General features: G+C 41.3%; 1 protein-coding gene across 2 annotated transcripts; it reads left to right on the top strand.

The window, feature by feature from the left end:
- Window positions 1–9,502: 9,502 nt before the first annotated feature.
- Window positions 9,503–22,019, top strand: INIP (INTS3 and NABP interacting protein). Of its 2 annotated transcripts, none has more exons than XM_059833982.1 (5): window positions 9,503–9,588; window positions 10,082–10,168; window positions 17,054–17,156; window positions 19,752–19,842; window positions 21,627–22,019. In XM_059833982.1, the coding sequence occupies exons 2-5, from the start codon at window positions 10,144–10,146 to the stop codon at window positions 21,720–21,722; spliced, it is 315 nt and encodes a 104-aa protein (XP_059689965.1). In that variant the 5' UTR covers window positions 9,503–9,588; window positions 10,082–10,143; the 3' UTR covers window positions 21,723–22,019. The 2 variants fall into 2 exon arrangements, with proteins under 2 accessions (XP_059689965.1, XP_059689966.1); XM_059833983.1 differs by lacking the exon at window positions 9,503–9,588 and adding an exon at window positions 9,596–9,645.
- Window positions 22,020–25,232: the final 3,213 nt, after the last annotated feature.

The following is a 25,232-nucleotide window of genomic DNA, read 5'->3' as shown; positions in this document are numbered from 1 at the left end:
CACTCGAGAGATTTCACATTTTTGTAGAGTAACGTTTCATACTGAAGCTGCTTGGAATGCATTGCAGAGAATTCTTTTTATATTTGAAAAAAAATTGAAGAAGATGCACTGAAAAGTTTTACTCTGACCCTGTGTGGAAAGAATTTTTGTATTTTTTCAGGCAACCTTCAATTCAGGCTGTCTTACGATTTCCTAAAATGAGCTGAAAGATTATATCGAGTCCTGTAGAAATGATCCATGCGAATTTGTCTAAGAGCACGTATCAGTTACAAAAATTCAGTGATCGATCCACAGTTAACAATGTGAAAAAAGTGTTGATGACAGCTGAATAATTAATAAATAGGAGAAGAATCATAGTCTGGTTTAAGATATTCTGTGAGCAGATAAAGCAGCTGCATTTGTCTGATAGATTATTCATTGCAAATAATTTGCTTAGCACTAATTAGATATACTAGAGTAACATGCTACTGGGGGAAGAGACGGATCACTGTGAGACTACCATAATCCCTTCTGACTATATATAGATACATAAAGATACACATACAGATATGTGACCAAAGAGGACTTGGATGCTGTAAACGTTTCTGCTTGTGTTTAACTTCTCCCGGGGGAGTACAGCCCATTGAAATCAAAAGGGCAGCACTGCTACCTAAAGCTAAGCTGGCAGGTTTTACAGGTGTCAATGCCAGGTGCTACACAGCAGGACAAACGTGGGAACGCAATGCTGTGGACTTGCATTGCAAAAAGAAATGCTATTTATCACAGGAAAAAACTATGAAAAAAACCAATCCTTACTATAAATAACTACTTAATATTACGTAATATTTGAACTCTGGTAACAATTAAAAGCCCCAACCAAGTCCCAGGCCCCAGTGTGAAAGAGGCTGTGAAATATGCCTTGTTTATTACACTTAAGAAACAACAACCTATTTATCAGGAAAAGGACTACAAGTTAGCCCCAGCTTTCTTCTAGACTATCCAAATCTTAAGTGGAAACCATTGTGATAAAGCAGCAGGCAGGTTTGTCTGTCTGCTACACTGCTCAGGACACAGTTCCCTACAGTTTTGTGAAAGCCCGTATCTCAAAGGCTTACGACTTACCAAGAGCTCTGCCTATCTTTTCCCTTAAGCATCCTCACCCAGCTGTGTTTCCAACTGAGACCCTTCTTCAAAGGAAGCCCATCAGGGATGCTTACGCCAGCACTGTCAAAACTTGGAAACCTGGGGGCATTCTAGCTCTGTGCAGGTACAACCAACCTTCTACTCATTACACCTGTTGGCTTGGTGGGCAGCGAGCTGAGCATAAGCCTGCTACATCCTTGCAGCAAAGACCAATGGTATCCTGTCTGCCTAAACAGCAAGCAGCACAGGCAGCAGATCGAGGGTAGGGTTTGTCACTCTACCTGGCACTCGTTAGACCTTATAAAAAATACTGTGTCTGATTCTGGGCCCCTTAGTACAAGAAAGACACTGACAAACTGGAGGAAGTTCAGAGGAGGGCACTGAGATGGTTGGTGACTGGAGCACTTACGCTGCAAGCAGAAGCTGCATGGCCAAAGCTTTTTCAGCCTGCAGCACACATGGCTTCAAAGGCACTTAATTGCTGCCCCCAGTACCCTGTTAGGGTCGGATGGAAGAGATGGAGCTGGGCTCTTCAGAGTGGTGCACAGCAGGAGAACAAGAGACAAAGGACATAAACTGAAACAGGAAATTCCTGATGGGTGTTAGGAAGAACTTTTTCCCCCTGAGGACAGCCAAGCAGTGGAGCAGGTTGTGCAGTCTCCAGCCTTGGAGATTTTCAAGACAATCTGGTCTGATCTCATGTCTGACCCTCCTTTAAGCAGGAGATTGGACCAGAGACCTCCCTAGGTCCCTTCCAGCCTGAATGATTCAGTGATTCAGATAATGTTTGTTGCTATGGAAATCATATGTCTAGTTGCCGAAGCGATGTGAGGTGACCTCTCCATTTTCCTGTATATAAGGATGAAGTTCCAAGCTCCAGTGATTCACTTACTGGTCTAGCTCCCTGTGAATACTGTATGTACAGGCAATATATGCCTCTTTGTTTACCAATCACATTTATCTGTGTTACCTAGATGGTTTCTGCTTGGAGTTGAAACATGTCATCCTTAGTCTTTTCATCTGACACAAACTACTTAGAAACATTTTCAAGTAACTAAATGGATCAGTATATGCAAAGTATAGGAATATTTGTACACCTGTGAATACAAGCAAGCTGAAGTCTAGTTGGAAAAAGTTCAGAAGACATTAATAAAGGGACTTTTATCCAGCAAAAAAGACAAACCTGGTGATTATTATGGTAATACTCCTAAATCCTGACTATGATGGTTATGTTTAAATTTCAGAATTCCAACACCATAGCATGCTATAAAGTCAAGATGGTTAACTGTTGAGCAAGTCTCTTTCCTATATTGACACCTAGGTCATTTCACTGTAAATGTTCACTACAAGTTATTTCTGATAATAACATGCATTTTGTGAAACCAAATGGACAGGTTAGGGTATCTGAAAATCTCTTAAGGACTAAAGACAGGTGACTTTTCTCCCTCTGATTTCAGTGAGGACTAAGTCTGTAAATACCTTTATAGGCAGCAATCTAGTTTTAACAATGATAAATACCTTCAGCAGCAGATGCAAACTATCATACTGAGAACCAGAAGAGTTCAAAAATCATAAATCATATCTCAAAATATATGAAACTTACTTTAAATTTATAATCTGAAAAATCTGTACAACTGGCTGGCCTTTTCTTTAAGTCTTTTCTGCAAGTTCATATCACAGACTGAGGCAAGTTTTTAGCTTCGTCTTTAGCCATAAGAGAAACCAATTTTTTATTTTTTTTAACATGGAAGATGACAGTCTTATGTACTTGATTTCAAGAGCTGGAACTTCAAAAAGACAGAAGATAAAACGTTTTAAGTCTTGCATTTGAAAAAATTAGAATCAGGAGCAAATTCTTGTACCTTGGTTAGAACTAGTCACACATTATCAACAGGGGCCATAAACAATTCCAAATCTTTTGTGCATGAAACAAAACAGAAAAAAGGTATGATATGTAGCTGACTTGTTGTAGAAATTTTTTTCCAATAGAAAACAAATAGAAAACCTCTAAATGCATCAGCATGTGGGTCACTTGGCTCCAGCAGCAGGCACAAGAATGTACAGCCAAAAACTGAGGAAGGAAAGTGTCTATTTTTCTAATAGTAGCAGCACTGAAATAAAGAAAGGTCTTAATTCTGCTAAGAAATTATGAGTGATTGAAAACATGGTAGTGTTCCATTCTCCAGTTCCTATCCATACCACCAACTGTGGTGGTATAATTTTATGACTGTAATATTTTCCTTAACATTTTTATTGATAGTTCTCTTTTTGTTAAAACATTGACCAAGCTAAAAACAATCAGCACATGAAACATGCAACCAGCAGAATAAAATACACAATGAGAATCAAAATCAGTGACTGGCTGAAGAAAGACTGCTATTCAATGCCCACCTCTTAACCCAAGTTAACCTGAAAAAACTGGCATGCTCTTCTAGCAAAATCCTAGCTGTTTACATCATTTCAGCTGAGAAACAAGATAAAACAGAATAGGTACGAGTATAATACTAACTGGGCAAGAAGACATGGTCAATTTGGGGATCAAGAATCTCACCAATTCAAGACAAAGGTCACCAGTTTCTCGTGTCTTTTTCTGAAGAAAACAGTTCTGCCTCTGTATCGCTGAAATGAAAGTCCTACAGGCTACCTCTTTGGATTGTTACTAGGATAATAGAGAGAGGAAGGATCTACAGGTTGCCTTCTCATCCTGCCTTTTCAATGATACTCTTGCACCTCCATTAAGGCAGTGTTAGTCCAGGAAGTAAGTATTTGCATTACTTCTGCTGTTTAGCTGTATCTTCTCAACCAGGGCTGATACGTATTACAGTTAAGCATCTCTGGCACCAACTGGAGATCATTCTGTGTATGTTACTCTCCTGTCATTTTTACTAAGGGTGGGACACAGGCCAGCATAAGAAAGAACAGGAATTTTGAAGAGATTCTATGCCGTGCTATTGAGTTGCATTATGTACAACATACCTACAGTTGTTGGTATAGAAGCAGTTCAGTGGTGGGTTCTGAGATCCGGATGCTTTCTCTATTGCCTGTCTAAATCCTCTAAAAAAGAGCATTCTCTCATTTAATACAAATTCTTATTTTAAAGTAAGTTGACAGATGTTACAGACAGCAGCAAATATACCACATGGCAGCAATACAGTATTAGGTGGCAAAGTGCTTTTCTTCAAAGCAAGAATTGGAGCAACTCCTTAATAATAACAGAGAGTCACCTGTAGGAAAAGCTATTTACAAATTTAAAGATAGGCAGCATGAATGGTTTACTGCTGTTCTGGAGTGCCAGGTACTCCAATAATACCACTCAGGATGTTTTTATAATGGCAGATGGCTTTGTAAGTGCTCAATCTGAGCCTGAAAAGGACTCTCAGTTGTTTTGTAACATTCTTTTTGTAATGCATCTTCATCTTCTTGTTCAGATAATGAGACCTAAAATGGCAATAGGGTTTACAGCAAATAGCAGGAAGCTAACTTCAGGTTGAATTTATTAGTAGACCAGACATGTAAAACCCACCTGCTTTTCATCAAATATTCTATTTAAAGCCTAAATCACTGGATTCTTCTCCATAGCACACTCCAGACAGTACTGACAACAAACAATAAGGTAGGCTGGAGGCCACACCAGCTAGACTGTCAGGCTTGGCTGGTTTGCCAGACTGTAGAAGCTTTTTTCCCCACTGTCGACAGCCTCTCCTTGACCGCTTTATCTTTTCCCCCCTGTGCTATACCTGGAAAGGATAATGTTTGTGTCTGTCTGCACATAAGAAACTAGTATGAAACAAGACCATTGTAGAGGATATAAAAAAATTAAAATCTGGCTATCTTTTGAAAAAAGGTCCTTCCTTCCCTGTGCTACTACAGCCCATGTCTTGTGCTGCAGAGATGGAAGAGAGCAGGCTTTTGACCCAACCGAGTTAAATCTCATGCACCTGCTTGTTGACTCTGTACAGAGATGGGATCAGTTTCAAGACACCAGCACTATTAATGCACACATTTAAACTAATGTGTAAGCTTTTGCTGCATCAAAAGCCTCCAAAGCTGTCAAGTTTGATGGGGAAGCAATAAACAGGATTGTGGGAAGAGAGGGCACTTGTGATAAAAAGTGGAAGTCTGTGCTAAATGACTATCAAATGAAAAATCGGAAGTCCAACTGTGGAGGACTACAACTATGGAGACAGTATCTTGAGGCAGTTGGATATAAGAAAAGTAATGTAACTAAAATGTTTAAAGACTCTTCAAAACCTTCTAATTTGTTTGTTTTTTTGTTTGGGGGGGGGTGTGTGTTGTGACATGCACAACAAATACAGAAATAAAAGGAAGAGTTTAGAATGGATCTGTACGAGGAGCACTGCCAGTTGGAAGTAACAGCACCGTTCTGGAAGATCTTGACTCAAGCCAAGGAGACATCCCGCACAGCCCATTTTTAATTAGGGAAAAAAAAAAAAGAAAAAAAAAGAGTAAATTACTGTTTTACCTCAGCTTTGTCAACTACAAGTAGCCTGTAGTGAATAGAACTGCCCATGGCAATTCTGAAATACTGCAGTTCATGATCATTCAGTATCACATCCAATTTAACTCAGCTTTTGTTTATTTAATGAGATACACAGCTCCCTCTACACTGAGATGATGAGAACAGTCAGCCTGAAAACCAGCATTTTATTGGCTCAAGAAGCAGCATGGCCAGATTTGTGAGGCAATATTCAAGAAGAGCCTTTTTTTAAACTGAAGATTTTGTAATGACTTTCCGATAGACACACTATAAATGCTGTATAATTTTTTATTTGATTATGGCAAACAAGAATAGGCATTTCAGGGAAAATGAAAGTATTCTGACACATGAGCGATTAGAACCCATTCATTTCAAGGGCTACATTCCTTCCTGTTTCTACAGCCCAAGGAGGAAATTAATTTACCGACATGAAACTCCTCCCAAAGCCAAAGGATCATTTCACTTGAGGCAGGGCAATGTTTTTGTAGAGATGCTCAAAGTTACTACTATGATCAGTTTTCATCACACCTGTACAGACCTGCAGAATTAGTAAGTCCCAACATTTCTGCAGCTGAGTTTCCTTGCTGATGACTCCTCCTCCTTGTCCTGCTACCTCTCCCTTTTCTACCTTCCTTCCTTCATCCCGAGCCAAGGACCACTGTCCACTACTTAATTCTTTTTACTAGCGTTAGCTGTGTCAAAGAGGAGCCTAGCAGCTAAGCCTGTCTGTCCCAAACTGCAGCTTTTCAGAATCACTTACATTCTCAGTCCTGGCATGACAATGCAGAGAAATGCACCAGGTAGGATGTTAGCTTGGGCACTGCGCTGGTGTTCATTCACAATGCTTCTCAGCAGTTAAGGATTACAAGCGAGATGTCTGGGTAAAATGGACTGCAGATCATCCAAGAGAGAATAATTAAAAGGAAAAAGAAAAAAGCACATATGACAGTTCTCAAGGCACAATAAGAAATTATAAAAATGGAAAAAAACCCAAAACAAAATGTCATGAGGAGGAAAGGCGCTCAATCAGCTGTTCAGGCAAAGAGGAGTTGAAAATAATGCCCGTATGTGGGAAAGGCTGCAATGTTTGCCTTCCACAGTATTAATTAACACAGCTTTAAAGCAAACAGAAAACTCCCTGAGATTGTCAGATGTTGGCTGGTTGCTTCAGTGCTGGTTTGGGTTTTCATTAATGCACACAAACACCCAGAGAGTGGTTTTACCAGGCAAAGAATCCAGGTAACCAAATTCTACATCTGGACATTACAAGTCTCTAGACATAAATTTGTTCATGTTTACAATTTTCACACTTAGTGAGGCTTTGAAAAGTAAGTATAAATGCATTGACAGACAGCATATTTGGTTAGCAGAACATTCCCGATCTCACAGAATTTGTATGCATACTACTAATGCACACTATTTTAAATCAAATGAATCAACTGTTATAGATGCTGGTAGGATTTTTATAGAATCGTTAAGGTTGGAAAAGACCCGTAAGATCATCAAGTACATTCTGTACCCTCTCAAAAATGTAATTTATTTCTACATCACTTAGTATACCTAGCTGCAGCACATCTTAAAAAATTGTTAATGGCTTTCAACAAGTATGTATATATTTGGTTGTCCAAGCTAACGGACTAGTGTGGAATTCAGCACTGTGTACACCCTGGGTATGTTCTTACCAATATAAATAATTCCATCGTAACTAAAACAACAGTTTTTAATAAGCCCTTTTTCCACTTTAAGCCTGTAAAGTGATGAGGTTAAGGACTTCTACCACTTAATAGAAGAGGAAGCAGATGAAATTAAGTGGCATGCAGTGTACAGAAGATCTGACTACTAGATCCAAGATCCCCCTTGCCATAAGTAAGTGTCATTTGCTCTGAAATGCCTGTTATATACACCATCAAAATCTCGGTATGAAAAAGTTTAATATCCTGCAATAAAAGCATATCTAACTAGAGACACCTTGAACTAAGACTTACTAAAAAAAGTAACATATTTTCTGTACTTATCTTTAAATTTGATTCTAAAAAAAGGGTCTTTATTTCATGAAAATTGTTTACTGCCTTAAAAAACCCCCTGTGTATAAAACTTAAGTAGGCAATGTGGCTGATTTCTTGGCTAGCCAGAGGTCTGTGTTGGCCCCATCTGTATGCAGCCTGTTACATTATTTATTTATTGCAGTTCTTAAGAATTTATTTTACTCCTGTATTATCACAGGTACAACTGTTAAGGGCCACAGTTCAAATCACTGCTCGGCTTGGTTTGAGTCAAACTGAAGTATTTTAACCACAAGGATGTAAAATAAAAAGTCACAGACTAAGGCTTATCCGCCAGGACAGACTTGATCACTTAAGAAAGATACTCTCATTTATAAAGTTGTTACTTGGTATTTCAAAAACAAACAATGCATTAGTAACATGAATGCACAACCCTTTCTGGAATTCATGACAAATAATCATTCCCGCTGTGGTCAAACTCAAACTCCGTGGCTGCGATACAAAAATTAAACAACTCTTCCCTTCCACTTTCCTTTTTTTTTTCCATTTAACTATGCTGATGCCTGAAGTCCCCTTAGTGTGATCCAAGGGTGATCCTCACACTCGCTCCTGAACCCATCCCGAAGGGGCTGATGCCCCTTGCAGGAGCCATGAAGGAGCACCACCGCCCGAAGCCCGACCCGAACACTGCCTGCGGCCTGACCAAGCCTCACCACGCCCAAGGCCGAGTCCCCTGGCCCCGACCCCTTCAGCCAGACTCCGCCCCGCACGGCAGAGCACGCAGGCAGAGGCGGCCTGCGGAAACGCCTGCCTCAGAGCGGCGCCCCGCCGGGCCGCCATGCCGGCCCCGCCCGCCGACCCGGCCCGTTGCCTAGAGACCAGGGGCGGCCCCAGAGCGAGGCGGGGGCGAGTCCGCCTCACCCCGCTTGAAGCGGACTGGCCACTCCGGCCTGTCTATCAAGCTACACGCCGTGACGCGCTTCTCCGCCGCCCGGGAAGGAGCTAGACGGCACGGGTGGGGGGGGCGTCGTGGCGCAGTCTGTACGTCATGAGCATGTGCCGCGAGCTGATTGGCTGCGGTGGGGGCGGGCGGGGAGAGCCAAGTTGGGAAGGGGGTGGGGCGGGATGGCCGTGAGGCCGCTGAGCTGCGGCTAGGGGCGGGCGGGGGAGAAAGGAAAGGAGAGGAGCGGAGCAGGAGCAGGAGCGGGAGCCGGCGAACGGGTGGGTTGTGGGAGGGCAGGGGCCGGGCGGGACGGCGCGGCGCGGCGCAGCTTTGGCGGCCCGGGGAGGGCGAGAGAGCGTGAGTGGCAGAGTCCGTCCCTTGTAGGCGGGGGGAGGAGGGTGAGCGGGAGAGTCCACACGCACGGGGGCGGGGAAGGTGGGTGGGAGAGTCCATTCCCGCGGGCGGGGGGCAGGCCACGACGCGCGAGCCCGCTCCTGCGGCAGTCCCGTCCCTTCGCTTCCCGGCCCCGCGGAGCCCCCGCCTTCCCGCCGCGGCGGCTCCCCGCTTCCCAGCCCGGGGAACAGCCCCGGCCCGAGCGCCGCCCCGCCGCGGGACTCTCCGCGTGGTACCAGTCTGTCGGCAGCCGGGCGGGCTCGGCCTGCGGGCGGGCCGCAGCGGGGACGGCCGTTCCCGGCTTCCCCGGGCGCTTCTCCCGGGCCCGCTGCCGCGGCGCAGGTCAGGCCATTCCTCGTGGGGAAACACAGTCTGACCGGTGCCCCTGCTCTTAACTAACACCGTCGTTGAATTACTTTGTGGTTGCGCTAGCGTTGCCGCTCAGGGACCCGCAGTTCCGGGGTGTAACTGTTTCCTGGTTTCCTGCTGGAATCTGACTGACACTTCTGATTCTCGTTTCCCGCAGGATTCGGTGCTCCCTCCCCTCCAGCCGGCTGAGCTGGAGCCCTCCGCCGCTGCACTTCACAGCCTGGCACCTTAATGGAAACAGAAGTTGGGGGTGGCCCGAGGTGAAGTATGGCTGAGGAGCGGGCATTCCTTTTCGTTTTGCCACAGCTGTGAGGATGGTAACCTTCAGCAGGCCCTGGAGCTAGCATTTAAATTGTCTTTCCGCAAATATTCAGTTTTCTTGAGTTAGAGCCTAAACTGAGGTCTTTCGGGACTTCAGCATTTAAGGAGTATAATGGTTTAACATGATTCTTAAGTGTAGTCAGATGTACTTTGTCAGGAAGAAATTCTGTTAGGAAAAAGTGTGTGTGACTCCAGAATCACTCTAAAGGTTATTCTGAAGTTACTAGAATCTGAAAAAGAATATCACGACTCTTGAAGCTAAAAATTTCAGTTAGAACAGTATGAATTGTATTCCATATTTTAAGCAATACGCATGCTGTATTTGGCGTATCGTTTGTAACAGTTGCCACACTTACGAAATCTGTAACAGAATGAAATCCAAGCTTTTCTTCTAAAGGAATACATTTATCTTATATTGTGCCTGTTTTGCAGATATTTGTGGGGTTAAAAGATTTGAACTGCAGCTGCATAAAGCTAGGGCTGAAAATTGAAGGATGGCAGCAAATCCTTCAGGACAAGGTAGGTTGTAATCTAAGTGTTCAAGGGGAAAGACTATGTGCAAAATGTCAGTAAAGTCACCAAAACTGCAAGTTTATTTTACAGAAAGAGCAGACAGGGGAAGAGAAGCAGGAAGGTGGGGCTGAAGGTAGCAGAATGTGAGCAAGGCTTCTGGGAGCAGACACGCACATTAAGTGGTTGAAAAAGACCACTGATGGCTGGGGAGCTCTGAATTACTGTGCATTCCTTCATGCTCAGGTTATAAAGTACCTATCATGCCAGTGGTGCTGTGGTTATTTCCTGAAGCGTATTTCAGACACCTAACAACACTTAGCGTTGAACATGACTTGCAGCTTTTGCGCTCAGCATCGGGGAACAGCTAGAAGTCTAATACATCCCATGTAATGATGGGAGCAGCAAGACCCAGACAGTAATAGCTATCCAAGATAGGTAGCAAGTGGCCAGGTGTAGGAGGGATGGCCAGATAAAATCATAGTGCTAACTCCGATGAAGTGTTTCTTTGCATGATGACCCATCTGAATTGCATCTGTAAAGTCGTTCAAGACCTGGAAATGGTCCATCTATCTAGCCCCGGAACGTGCATTAGAGGGAGCTGAGGGTCTGGGGCAGCGGTGGGTCACACGGTAAATTGAAGGAGGGTCTTAAATCGCCCTCTAGAGGTGCTTTCTGGAAATCTTAGTGGAGCTCTGAGGCTTGTCTCTTCTACGAAAGAGCTGAGGAGAAAGCAGCTTCTCGGGTATGGCTCTTCACTTACTGGTTATGAGAAATTAATTCAGAATTAGTGTCCCAGCAACCTGAGACTTCTTCATGCACATTTGTGTGTGAGTGTCTTTATCCGGGAAAGCAGTCACACAAAGCTGGGTGTAATGAATTCTGAAGTGCTGATGCTTTGAAGGGGTACCAGATCACTTGTGGGGTTCCCCCCACCCCGCCCCCAGCGGCTCTCTGCTTTCAAAACAAATACAGAAGAAATGCCTTGGTCCAAAAGACAGATTTTACTTGCTACTTGACAAAAAGAAGGTAGTTTTTGGAACGCTTATTGAACTTTTGTGAAGTGTTGAGAGAGGAGTACTGCAGCTTGCAGATAGTTACCTGTTTGCAAATTCTAACTCCGAGAAGCTTTTGCTATGTAATGGTAAATCTTGCTTTATTCTGTGAGTACCAAGTTAGCATCATTGCAAGGAATAGAATGTTGTCATAGAGAGCTAAAACTACTTTTTCTTAAATATATTAATTTACTGAGAAGTAGGATGGGATTTTTAGTGCCAGAATGCCTTTGCTTCCCTCCAAATTCCAGAGGTTTATAATTAATGGAGCCTTGGAATCTGCTTTTATGCTTTGAGATACCCTTTAGAGACTCACTAAGGGAACTGTTTAATTATCATATGAAAATTCTGTGCACTAAGCAGGCAAGAAACACTTACCAAGTTTAATCACCCAAATGAGTCTATAAGTAATACACCTAGGAAAATTAGAAAGGAACAGGTAAATATAAGCAACAGTTCAAGGCCTCTGTATCTTTCTAGTAGTGGAAATGATTGAGAGAAATACTGCATTTTCAGCTTGCTGCATGGCACATGTATTGGTACCGTTCAAGGAATGTATTTCCTCCTTTCCCTCTTCTTGGACAAAAACTGAAACACTCCCTGGAAGGGTTATGAATGGTAGCACTTACTTGGACAGAACTGTAAGGGTGAATTAAACATTAGCCTTCTACACAGTTAGACTGTGTTCATAGTTTTTTGTACTGAGTTGTTACTTTCCCTTTAATCAGTACTGCGTATTTTCCTAGGTGTTAATTGAGTTTTCTGTTAATTGCACACTCGGACTACAAAGGTTAAGATTTTGTGGACTGGATTTCCTTTATTCATTGGCCTCTTAGGAAAGCACTGTTTTGATTAGAATTTCAAAAACGAGGAACTGCATATGAGTGCAGCAAAACCAAATAGAATTGAATGAAAGCCTTACTTCAGTCTGTTGGTACCACATGGAACTGATTGCGTGAGACTGATTAGAGCATTTAAAAGAAATGGAAAAGCTTTTAGCATCCTGTGTATTGTCCAGAAGATGAGCTCATAGACCAGAGTGGTACATTTTAGTAGGGGGAAAAAAAGAAAAATCAGCTCCTAAATTACAGAAATTACTTTCAGGTGCTTGGTAATACACTGCTTCTGCAGCAATACCTCACAGTACTTGCACAACATGCGTTAATAACGCTGCTTTTTTAATGCTTGTGCACAGCAAGGCCAGAGCATGCCTTGCGTGTTACTAAATTGAAGACTCCATGTGTGAGCTCTCCTAGAGGAAGCCCTCTGAGATGAGAGAAATGTGACTGCTCAGGAAGGAACTCTCCTTTAGGTCCACACAGGTGGAAGAAATACAGGTCCTCCTTCAGTCAGGGCTGAACTTTTCAGAAAATAGTTCTGGTATGTTGGAAGAATCAAGCTCTTGAAATACATACAGAATTCTAAGCTTCAGGCTGTAGCAGTTCTACAAGGTCTCTTTCTGACCTGGCGGTTGTTTGTCCTTTTGGCCTAAAGGTATGTAAGCACGTTCATGTAACACAGTCTGAGCAGCTAGATACGGCATTCTGTTCACCGAGTCTGTGTTAAAAAGGAAGATTGTGCAGTTCTGCATTGAATTATGTCATCATCTACAAACTTGGCAACTCTGCCTCTGAGTCTGATCTGTGTGCGAGCATAGTACTTGAGGGCTGTAGCATATCTCTTCCCTGGACAACTTTGCGGCCATAAAGCAGGCAATGACTAACATTCAGCTATGCATGTAGCTGTTTTTTGGAGGAACAGACAAAATATATTTATATATATATATATATATCTTTTAGTAATTCAAGTTAATTTACTGAATTACTAATAGGCCTTTTGTTTCATTGTCACGCAACATATATGAAAGCATCTCTGAATGTAAATTGTTACTGAAAAGTGTTGATGTACAGCAGACTTCTAGATGATGATTTGTGATGCCAGTAGTCATAAGAAGAGGAAATCAAAATACAGTTACTCCATCCTTTTTCCCAAGCGTTATGTATTTAATAAGGTCTTTGGATTCTGCTTTTTAAGAGGTTGCTGCCTGACATTATGAAGGCTACCATTTATGAAAGCATGCACTTCAATAAAGAAATTGCTGTGAAATGGTTTCTGCATTGAGCAGGCAGAACAGTGTGCAGTGACAGTGTTTTTTAATGTACAGACTGTAGAGTAGACATCCAGCTTTGAAACCATTTTTCCAAGTAGAAGTGTATCTTGAACACAAAGTGTCGGAGGACTCTTTCGTGCCAGTACACATCTATGGACAAATGATAAATAGTGCATATTAGAAAAAACTGACGCATACTGTGAACTTGAAGCATCCAACAAATCAGGGATCTATGAGATGAAAAGCAAGAACTTTAAAGTATATAAAGGCAATACTGTTTCTTGCCATGCAGTTAGCTAGTAGAACTAACTGACATAGATACCAGAGAGGTAGGGTGGTAGGATTAGATGTTAGGATTAGGTTAAAGAGCAAAGCTTGCTCTGAGCTATTAAAGCTACCAGTATCACTCAGCAAGGCTTCAACTTTCTCTAATTTTCTGTCTTTCAGATGCAGTACTTCAGTGCAGGTAAACTTCCAGCTTCTGCACAGAGCACATAGTACAATGCTTGATGTCAGAAATAGAGGTGTCAGAAAGAACAGGTTTAAATTTTAAATGTCCTGCATCTGCTACCTTAGAGAGTAATCTGAGGATCCAGGTGCTCAGTTTGACATCTGACATTGCCATTACTCTACTTAGCTGCCTTGAAAAGGTCATTTTGTGTCAGGACTCTTGTGTCTGCGAAGCAGAGAATATTAATGAACTGCAATATTCATGAACTGCTCAAACTCAAAATAGTAGTGCAGCTCAGTCCAGTGAAGGAAGCTTAAACTTAAAGCTTTATTACGAAGTTGCTGTGTTTGAAAATCTACACTTCCTTTCACAGATGAGAATCCAGTCTGTACTAAGGATGGCTTTTTTTGCATGTCCGCAGAACAGACATATCAAATCTACAGATGAAAAATTACTTGCTTTATAATTGAAGTAGGAAACTTCTGTAGCTGTTTCAAGTTGGTCTTTATGGAAACACTTTGGGGTCCTGGGCAGGGAAGAATCGAAATGGAAGTCTCGCTTATGAATTGCCAGATCTGATTAATTATTTTGTAAGGATACCAGATTTTCTCTCGAAAATGGATTTCTCATGTCCCACCACCTCCATTGTTAACTTTTAAATGAACAGGTTTTACTTTGCGTTTTAAAAAAGTTTAAAATACCTGTTGGAACTTCACATTGCTCAGCTGAGGAGCACTAACATGTACGTGTTGGATGTCCTCCTCCATTTCCTCAACTAGACTTTTTTCTACTTACCATTAGCAAATTTTCTTAAACAAAAGACTTCTCCAGTACAGCAGGTTGCTGATGGGAGCTGTCTGAATTCTAGAGCAAAATACTACCTTTTTTTTTTTTTATGAAAAACCTTTCTTAGTAGAGGGATAAGAAAAGGAAGAAAAAATACTTGGGTTTCTTCTGAATCCCTCTAGAGTTTCTGCCGTAAGATATTACAGTAAGACTCATACTGAAATAGAAGGCAGTGATAATATTGCACAGTTTCTGATCACAGTTTAAAAACAGCATTTAAAATTTTATTCTTACACATCTCAAGCCTTTCTGAATCATACTATCTGCTTTATGATAAATCTAAGCATATTTAGTCTTTATTTTTTAGCTGACAGATCTTATATTAAAAGGTGGTCTCCTTCTTGCCTCAATCACTGTATCGTCTTAATTCCAAGCATGCATTTAGATTTATGCAGTTTGGGATAAACAAGCACAGGCAGAAGGCTGCTGAGTAACATGTCAAGTACTAAGATTTTTGGCTGAAAACTGTGTAGAATGAGCATACAGACATGATCACTTTAGCTCAAACCCTCTTAGAGGTACTTCAGTCATCCTGTTACAGCATTGTCTCCAGAATTTACAAAAAAATAAAGTCTGGGCTAGCTGCAACTCAGAGATGTTGAATTTTAGCTTGTTAGCAAGATCTGTCAGCCCTTGTATCTCTTAGAGCACACATTCAGCTGTGTTTTAATGTTCCAAACTCATTGCAAATGCAGGGTGTTCAAAAAAAGATAGTGTACAATACCTAAAGAGCAGAGAAGCATCGAAGACCTGAATCAATACGCTTACAAATCAGGGAGAATTTAAGTGGAACTAATGCCATGTGGGAAGGAGAGATTAACAGACTGGAAAATATCAATTAATTAGATTTAATTTAAAAATCTGTTAACAAATGTAAAGATGATTGTGGGTGATCTTGGCATAAAACCACAGTAAAACGTAATCATATGACTCTGCTCCTTTCGAGCACTCTGAGACACTAAGGCTCAGGGATGCGTATGTTAGGTATAGTAAAAGAAAAAAAGTGAGGGTTTGATAGCAAGGCAATAAGGTTGCAAATTATTATTTAGGGTTGAAGGTTTTTACCTGATAATTGTCTCCATTGAGCCATGCTGGTGAAAGGAGTATTGGATTATGTAATTGAGCAGCAACAGAAGATCTCTCAAAGGGAATGAACTTTGAGTGTACCTACTGAAAATAAATTTGAAATCATTTTACCTTGACATGCCAGTACTCCCTTTAAGAGTTACTGTGTCTGGCCTTCCTAACAGCTTGTGACCTACCATTTTTTGGTGGGGTTACTAAAACAGCGCTCAGGACAGGGGTGAGGCCACCACATGCAGCAGTTTCCAATGGGAATGACTTTGACTTTTTTTATGGAGGAAATAAAGGAGATAAATAGACTTTTATATCTTTTTTTCTTAAGACAGTGTAGTGGCTTGGTATTTATAGAATAGCAGCAAATGACAGATTAAAAAAGTGTATATTCTTGACATGAGGAGTGTCCTTAGGGGCATAAAGGCCTGTAAGAGTCAGCTCGGTAGCTTTTGTCCTCAATTGTGCTGTACGGGCATACTGGGCCACAGCAGGTACTTGTGTATATGGTTTATTTGGTGACTGCAATGAGATCCTTCACCATATGAGAGTCCTGGGTAAGTATAGTAGTTTTGCCACATTTGCCTTTTCATTTAGAAGGCAACTTTGAAAATACTCAAATAACAGCTATTTTAGGCATTTTCTAAATTCCCTCAGTCACTCTACTTCTTGACACCTTCCCTAGTATACACGGTCCTTTTGGGAGAATGATGTACAGAGCAAATACAGGCTGTGTTCTCATATTGTGTCCAGACGGTTTAATTTTGCTTCTCTATTCCAGCATTGTGGTCATACTCAGAAGAAGGGTGGTGTGTATATGTAAGGTGTGTATATGTAAAGATTTGTATAAGCAGGTGTGCAAGCTTAGTCATCTCATCCTTCCCTGTTACATATGTAAAACTCGTATTACAGTTTGAGTTCACTGGCATGAGACATCAGGCCCTGGGTGTATATTACTCCATTACTATCATTGAGTTGTACATTCAGTGACTGCATTTTAAATCTAGAACCTGGTAAGTTTCCTTTTTTTTTTTTGAAAGACAAGTATTTGATCATGTACCTTGTTTATAGCTCCACAGCTGGCTTGGGAAGGGGTAGGATCTAAATTGAGATAGAAACCTGTATTTTAAAATTTATTAATATGTATGATAGCTTAAGGAAGCTATTTCATGTTGTCAAATGAGAAAAGGAAAAATGAAACCTATTTATTAATAGCCTTTCAGATGGGTGCAAAGCTTTGAAGATTAGTGTATTCATCATAATGTCATATTGTACAGAGACTTTTAATTCCACAAGGTTAGAGCTGGGCCATAGAAATCAAGTAAATCTCTCTAATGTTTTTCTGTCATTCCCACCAGGTTTCCAGAATAAAAATAGGGTTGCAATCCTGGCAGAACTAGACAAGGAGAAGAGAAAGTTACTTATGCAAAACCAGTCTTCCACAAATCACCCTGGAGCCAGGTATTTTATGTTCTTAGACCTGTTTGGACATCACTGATTATATCAAAGGAAAAAAATAGCAAGTGAGCTGTAAACTTACAGAAACGCTTATCAGAAGTGTTTTTTGACAGTCCTCAATAACCAGTCAGGGAGACCTTGCACTCTTGGAACATACTAGTATTTAAAATTGTTTACAGACCCTGAATTTTGGCTTAACATAATTTCCGTTTGAGAAGGGGAGAAGCAAATATACTTACTCAACTGTATTAAAATCTACCTTAAAGAAGAATCAGAGAGCAGGCACTGAGAAAGCATTTAATTATTAAGCTAAAATGCCCTAAGGAATGGAAGTAGCAGATCATTAGGTTCAGGGTACCGCGTGTTTAGAGAAGAACAGTTACGGCAGCGAGTGAGTTGTCCTTGAAACTCCCTGCATGCAAGAGAAAGCCAGTTAACGTTACCGCAGATCTTGTAAAAGATGCTGTGTTGTAAAGATGATTCTACACCATAAGGTATAATAATCTAATCTGAGTTTGACCTGTCACTGGTACTTCTCCCATTTAAGACAAAAGATTAGATTCTTGTCATAAATCAGTAACTAGAAAATCACATGCTGGTTTACATGGAGAAATTGAGCTACCTGAACTGTTGGGTTAGTGTGAAGTGAGTGCAGTGCCACGTTCTAGACAGAGTGTGTTACATGGAGTATCTGTACAAGAGTCAAATACTCTGAATACAGTCTGCTGCCTGTGTCTTTTTTCCAAGGGAGATTTTAGGTCACCTTTAATTCCTTCATACTGTCAAAAAGCATGCAGAAATATTTGATACCACCTGAGTTAGCTCTCAGTGACTCTGTATACAGTTATTTTGGACTTGATGATTGATCTTGCAGGTTACAGGTCTTTTCCAACCGTAGTGATTCTGTGATTATTCAAGCAAAATTATTGATTAGAGAAGAAAATAGAAATATCATACTGTTATGTACAACTCCTGACTCCTGGCAACGGTATTTCCATATTTTATTGCAAGTCTGGCAGAGTTTCAGAGAATGCTTGTTTGCTTTCTTTTTTTCTTTAAGGAAAAATAACAATATACACTAGTGAGCAGAATTAGAATTTACTAATTTTGAAGGTGGGGATGGGGGGAACCTATGAAGCAGCAATCAAACTCTGCTTTGGCATAGTGGGATGATGTGTGATTTTTGAGAAGCTGGCGGTTCTGTGGCAGGGATGTTGTGCCAAAGGTTTTGGACCACAGAGTTGCCAGAAATGAGACCACAGAAATTCTGCAAACTTGACAGAAAAAAGCTTGGTGTACCTAAAGCATGATAGTGGCATGGCCAGCGTAAGGGTGAATGAGTTAATTATCTTTGGTATTGGCATATGGGAGTCCTCTATCCAAGAACAGAAGACCTCTCTTAAAGTGTCAGCTTGTGATGTAGCCTTAAGATTATCTACAGAAATCATATTGAAAAGTTAGAGGGTACAGAATTAAATGCAAAATAAATACCTTCAAAATAACTGAAAATACTAAGTTTTAAATAAATTGAGAAGTTCTTTTTTCCAGCAGTGAAGCTTAATATTTGTCATAAAATCTCTTCAGAGGATTGTTACTTAGCTTTCATTATGAAATTAGGTGTAGATTTGGCTAAAGGTCTTTTCATGAGCATGGCTGCTTTTGAAAAACTGATTTACTAAATCAGCTGTTGACATTGAAGCTGCTGGGAAAACTCAGCTGATGAGTTTGCTTGGATCCCTTGTTGTCCTTCATATTTCTGTCTCTATGACTGAGGAGAACTGGGCTTTCACCAGTGGTCTTCAGAGCCAATTTCAGGGGTAGTTGTGAATTGCCTTGCGATACAGTTCTAATGGCAGTCCTCACTGATTTCTGTCTGGAGAATGGCTGATCATGTTATGTATATAGAGTTGAGGAAAAAAAAGTCTGCTTTTTATTTCTTCTTTTTTGCTTAACTAGGTGGACAAGTCTTAAGATATAAAAGCCAGGAAAACTTATTTAGAAATTTTAATTTAAAACCTAACGTATGCTGCACTGAGATAGATAAGCAAAATCAATTTTAAGTACTCTAAGCTATCATCAGAGGATCATTATTTCAGTTATGTCAATAGGAAGCTCCTTTACCATAAGCAGTGATCTGCTGCCCACCTGCCAAAGAACCAGTCTTATATGAAGGCTGCAGAGCTGTTAATGCTTCTGTTTATGACAGTTGTTTAGGACAGTGACTGAGTAATGGTGAAAACACAAAACTGTTGTTTTAAAAATTACTGACATTTTCTAACATTGCACCCCAATGGTTCCACTGTCTTCAGTGAGACTCCACACATGAGCAAAATCCACAACACGCTTCAGGACTGTGAACGTTCTGGGCTTAGTTTGGCATCAGTTGTTTATGCTAGGTCAAATGATACAGCTGTTGTTACCCCCTTTTCCTTTTCTCTCTTATGTTAGCAAATAGTAATTCCAAACAGTAGTTAACAGTTGTCAAGCCATGAGTCAAATAAATTGTGAGCTGTGCAAGTCATGGAATCTATGGCTAGAATGGCAAGGACACATTTTTTTCTGTGGGTATGCATCATACCATCTTGTTCTTTTTTGCAGCATTGCACTTGCAAGATCACCGCTGAACAAGGATTTCCGTGATCATGCTGAGCAACAGCACATTGCAGCACAGCAGAAGGCTGCACTGCAGGTAAGCTGATACAGTCAGGTTCAGTTTAGCTTGGCTCTTGTTTTAGATGTGCATCTCTCCAGAGAGCAGTCTTGCACCTAGGGAGAATGAAAAGCTTCTTTTAGATGTTAGGTTTCTTTCATTTCTCTATTTGTCACAAATGAAGTTATGTTATGAGGAAAGCTTAAATCTATCAGCTTGTTCTCCCTCCATATGATTGTAAGAACATAGCCTTCAGTATCATCATAGCTGTTTTGTACATCTCAGTCAAGAGTCAGTTTCATCGTACTTCTGAATGTCTCGTGAAGCGTAGGGAGAACTAGCCACATGGCTTTCCTTGGTTGAATCTGAGTAGATGCCAAGTAGATACCCTGCAGTTATGAGTGACAGGGGTGAAATATTTGGAAAAGTAACTTGTACATTTACAGTTGTCTATTTGCTGCTATTTTGCTCATGTCAGGTGAGGTTGATTTCAGTGCTGATATTGGAAATTGAGCAGGAAAGCCAGTACATGGCCACCTGCCTTCCTGGGACTCTAGACAGCATGATTTGGCAGAAGGCACAGGAATGGGAAAAATGTTGAGGTGCAAACTAGCAACGCTGTTCATGTATCCTATGCCTTGTTGTGTTTCTGTTACCCGGTAAAGGCCCCAGATTGCTTCTCGTAAAATGAATGGAAGCCGAAGTGAGCTCTGGCTGGTGTCCTGTGTTGATCTCAGAATATCGCACGCTGGAAGGATCTTCGGGATTTTTCTAGTCCAGTGCACAGCAATGCTATATCACATTGTTCAGGGCATGGTCCAGTCAAGTTTTGAACCTCTCTAGGGATGGACTTCTCACAGCCTTTCCTGGCTCTGAGTCTGGCTCTGTCTTCTCTATATCCTGTCACTCGGTATCTGAAAACAGCCTAAGGTGTCCCCTCAACCTTTCCTTCTGACTAAAGAATCTCAGTCCTCTCACCATCACCTTGGTCGCTGAGAGCTCCAGCCCCCAGCAGTCTCTTTAGGGCTCTGTTGCGCTCCCTCCAGTTTGTATGTCAAACTGGAGAGCTCAAAACCGAACGCAGTATTGCAAATGCAGCCTCATGGGTAGCTTCCCTTGGCCTGCTGGCTGTGCTGTTGCTGATGCAGCCCGCTGTGCTGGTAGCCTTTATCACTGCAAGGGCACACTGCTGGCTTAGGCTAAATTTGATATCCACTAGGGCTTTTCTCTGGTGGTGGAGGGAAGGAATATGCAGGCTGTCTAGCTTACTGGAGTCCAGTCTTTGAACTGGGAAGGGCTACATACGATTTTACAAAGGTTGTCCAGAGCCATAAGCAGCAGCTGCCCTCCTTAAGTGAACAAGCATATGTACATCACATGAGCAGAAGGCTAGTGTCCCATGTACAGGAGTGTGTCTGGTCTCATGTCACTTGTACATGCAGCCTTAGGTTGTGTGACACTAGTGATGCACACTTCTGGCAGTCATATGTGGCAGCTGTCACATACCAAGGCCTGTAAGTTGGTTATAGATGGGAGTGGAAGCATGGTGTCTAGGCAAAGAGGAGCAGTCGGGAGTTCATTTACCACTCTCCCTACCTCCATGGGATTTGTTGAAAAAGGAGCAGCAGGGAATGGCCAAGTTAATTCCCTTGATGGGCCCTGTTCTGATGTGGCTGATCTAAAATGCTGGTTTTGAATTTGACTGTCAGAGTTGAGGAGCAGACTGGGAGAAATAAATAAATAATGGTGCAGAAGCTGTAAAGTCTTGAGTTACATCAGTGCTGCAGGGAATTATGCTTTAACAAATGTTTTTCTCTTTCCAGCACGCACACGCACATTCCTCAGGATACTTCATAACTCAAGACTCTGCATTTGGAAATCTTATTCTTCCTGTCTTACCTCGACTTGAGGCAGAATGAGGAATGTTGTTTCTCAGAACTGCAAGGTCTGGTTTTTGTTCATAGCAAGAATTGTCTGACCTTTTAATTTCTTCACTGATCTTAAAACCTATTTTTTTTTCTGGATTTTTGTGATTGCCTTTCGGGAGTGTGAGCTCTAACGATGAAAAAGCAATGTTGTTGAACAGTGATTTTTATCCTGTATTTCTGTTCCTCTGTCAGGTCAAAGTCAGATGTAAGACTTCCTTGGTGTGTGAAGTGCGTAGCGCTTGCTCTTCCCTGTTTCTGTGCTTCCTTTAAATAAATGTCCAAACCAGAGTCATCAAGTGATGCACACTCTGTCAGCGTTTGTGTTTCTTATTATTGTGTGCAGGTATTGTATTTGACTTTAATGAAAGACAAAAGTTACTTTTATCCATCAAAACAGACATGTATTTATCACATGCATCAGTCAGTCTTTTTTTTTTTTAACCTATATGCAGGAACATGGCTAATGTACTGTTTGCTGTTGTAGTTATCATCTGGTCTCAAGTCCTTTGATACAGTGTGCCTGCCTCTTATTTTGTTTTGAGAAATGTGAAATGAATTAAAGTGGGGAAAAAGCAATTGTTTCGAACAGTCTTTTAACAGACAAAATAAGAGAAGTCTTTAACTTTTCTGGACATGTCAGATGGATAGTATTGTCTGCAAGGACAGTTCAGTTTAAAAGGTCATATTTTTCTAGTCATGACTTTTTCAATACTTAGTGTGTTTCATTTTTATTTGCTTTCTTTTCTTGCTGTTTTCATCTGTGGTAACCAATTCCAGCTCCATGCTGAAAGAAAATCTGTTGATTTTAAGGTAAATTATTTTGGAATTGTGATCATGCTACCAGGATAAAGTAACTTAGAGTGAAAAACAGTCCTTACATAGATGTTCTTCCATCTCCATGGCTTTACTAATACAGTTATACTAGTATATTGATTGCTTTACCTATAGAGGCAAGTTTTAGGAAACAAGAAGAACAGGAAAACTTAAGTGAGAACCAGAAATCAGAAAACATCTGTTAAATTGGTGCCTATTTGAAGCACCTCTGTCCTTCGCAGAAACTCAACTGTCCCATGAAGTTTCCAGGGTTGTATTCTACAGATTTCCTTAGTGACATTTAGGGTATGCTGTTTCCATCTGCAGGAGATTGCCTGAACCCAGTAAGCATTACTGAACTGTAAGCACTGTTAACAATTCCATTCCTCCTGAGTAAGAAAACAGAGTGAGGGCCAAGAGATCAGTGCAGGTATGAGGAAAATGCTACTGCTTTAGTATACCTCAACTGAGTACAGACCCTTGCAGAAGCTGTAGCGTGCTGAAAGATTTTCAAGAAGGAGAATCTTGTGGAGGAGGCCTGATAAGAGCTTAAAGATGTGCAGTTGTAACAGGAACTATTCATACTGTGTGCTTTTTTTGGGGTCTCGTGGTGAGTCATGGGAATGATGATGTTTTTTGTGGGCAATGGAGAGAGGAGTACTGTCATTTCTGTTTTCAGTGGTTGGCTCTGTGCAGCTTTTTAATTACCTACCGAGAGTAACTTCACCATGAAACTGTCCTGACTACTCATTATTCTGCAGTGTGAGCTGAGCATCTTAGATGCTTTGACAAAAAAGATGTGCAATCTCTGTGTGTAGAAGAGGCAGTTACGAATCAGTCCAAGCTTGGAAACATACAAAAGCAAAGAAGGTAAAGCAGATACAGCAGGAAGTTTGAAAGAGTAGGCTGGGCATTTTGACATTAAAGGAGCTTTTTTTTCTTGAGAAAAGTGGCAAAAGAATGTATGCGTTCTCTAGAAACAGACCTTCTGTGCTAACAGATTGAACTACAGAGTGTCTCAGTGTTGCTACAAAGACTGCATATGATCCAGGCAATGAAACAGTAAAGATCCTTTTCATTTGGAAAAGTTGCTCTACTGAAAGAGTTAAACTTGTTGGATGCGGTGTTTTCATCTTAGGTATCAAAAGATCTTTTGGAAATCCAGGGCCTGGGCTCAAAGATGGAGGTGTTCGAAAGAGGGGAAAAACTGACACAGCTGTTGTAGTAATTCTAATTTATAATGCCTCAAATTATTCTGTGTAATCGTGAGGGATTTGGTGATCTATGTAGATATAATTAACTGTCAAAGATACAAATGTTGTATATGGAAGCTTCTCTCTTAGAAACCACAGACTCTAGCAATTAGTGTCAGATGCATCAATTTGTCTTGCCACTCTTACTTTTCCGCTATTAATCAGTATTAAAACCATTAATCTATCCCTGTACAGTAATTTCAGCAAGATCTTTTCTCCTGTTGGAATTGCATGTTCAAATTCAAACCATTACTAGTTAGAATATACCCAAACCAGGAAGTGTCTGGTATGTCTTGCTTCTGGCAGTAACCGTTGACTTGATCACATAAAAGCAGGCTTGTAATCTAGTGCTGACCTGTGTACCTACAAGTATCTTAACACACATAATCACACAGGAGTCATTTTATTTCAGTTGCTACAGTAGTAATTGGCCTTTCCACTCAACACAGGTGGTTGGTGTAAAGTCCATATCAGAGCTGGATGGTGGGGTGAGAGCAGGTCACAGTATTGGGTAGGTCTTACACTAAACAGATCAGATAGATGAGAGGTGGGCTAACACACAGTGAGGTCAGACTTTCTAAGTGATGGCAGAGTCATAATCTGTTAAGAACAAATGAGGTAAAGAAGTCAAAGATCTTGAACAGAAGCACTGAAAGAACTGAACCACAGCTTCTTTCTTCTTAGCTCTGTGCTCTTTTTCTTCCGCGAGACAAGTTTTCTCTCCACACCCTTATTTTCTAAAGTCACTCACCATCTCCCCACCATTATAAGCTCTGGAAAATGCTCAGTTCTAGCACAAGAAGCCTGACCTGTAGAACCACACATGGTTTCCTACCACTACAGGGTTTTACTCTCCATTTTTTCTTAGTATTTTCACTCTACTGATCTCTTAGAAGCACTGGTATTGAACTAATCAATAGTACCTGACATATTTGCACTTTACGTCTGAACACAGCATACCCCATGAAACTCATTATTGGAAAGAAATTGTACCACCTGATGTCACTTGCTAGGAACTTCCCGGTTGCGTTAATGTGTTCAATCAGTTAAAATAGCTAAATGTTACTTCTGCCTGCAATTGCAGTCAGCACAGGACAAGCCAGCTGTAATTTGCAAGTCCTATGAATGCAGCTGAGTACCACTCCATGCTGAGGAGTTCTGTCTGAGGTAGACACTTTGGATGGCTCTAGTCTTTTATTAGACCCCCTGGAGGTCATTTATTGCCTTGCTACACAGCAGAGAGATCAGTGCTCCGACCCTGCATTTTTTGGAATGACAGAGCTTGCCCCAGACTTTTTGCAAGAAAGACAACACCTTCTCCTTGTTTCCTGGTTTTTGCTTGTGGTGGGTTGACGCTGGCTGGATACCAGGTGCCCACCAAAGCCGCTCTATCACTCCCCTCCTCAGCTGGACAGGGGAGAGAAAATACAACAAA

Source organism: Gavia stellata, chromosome Z (assembly GCF_030936135.1).
Source record: "Gavia stellata isolate bGavSte3 chromosome Z, bGavSte3.hap2, whole genome shotgun sequence".
Classification (NCBI taxonomy): domain Eukaryota; kingdom Metazoa; phylum Chordata; class Aves; order Gaviiformes; family Gaviidae; genus Gavia; species Gavia stellata.
The sequence above is the reverse complement of the archived record's forward strand: the minus strand, read 5'-3'. Positions and strand labels throughout refer to the sequence as shown.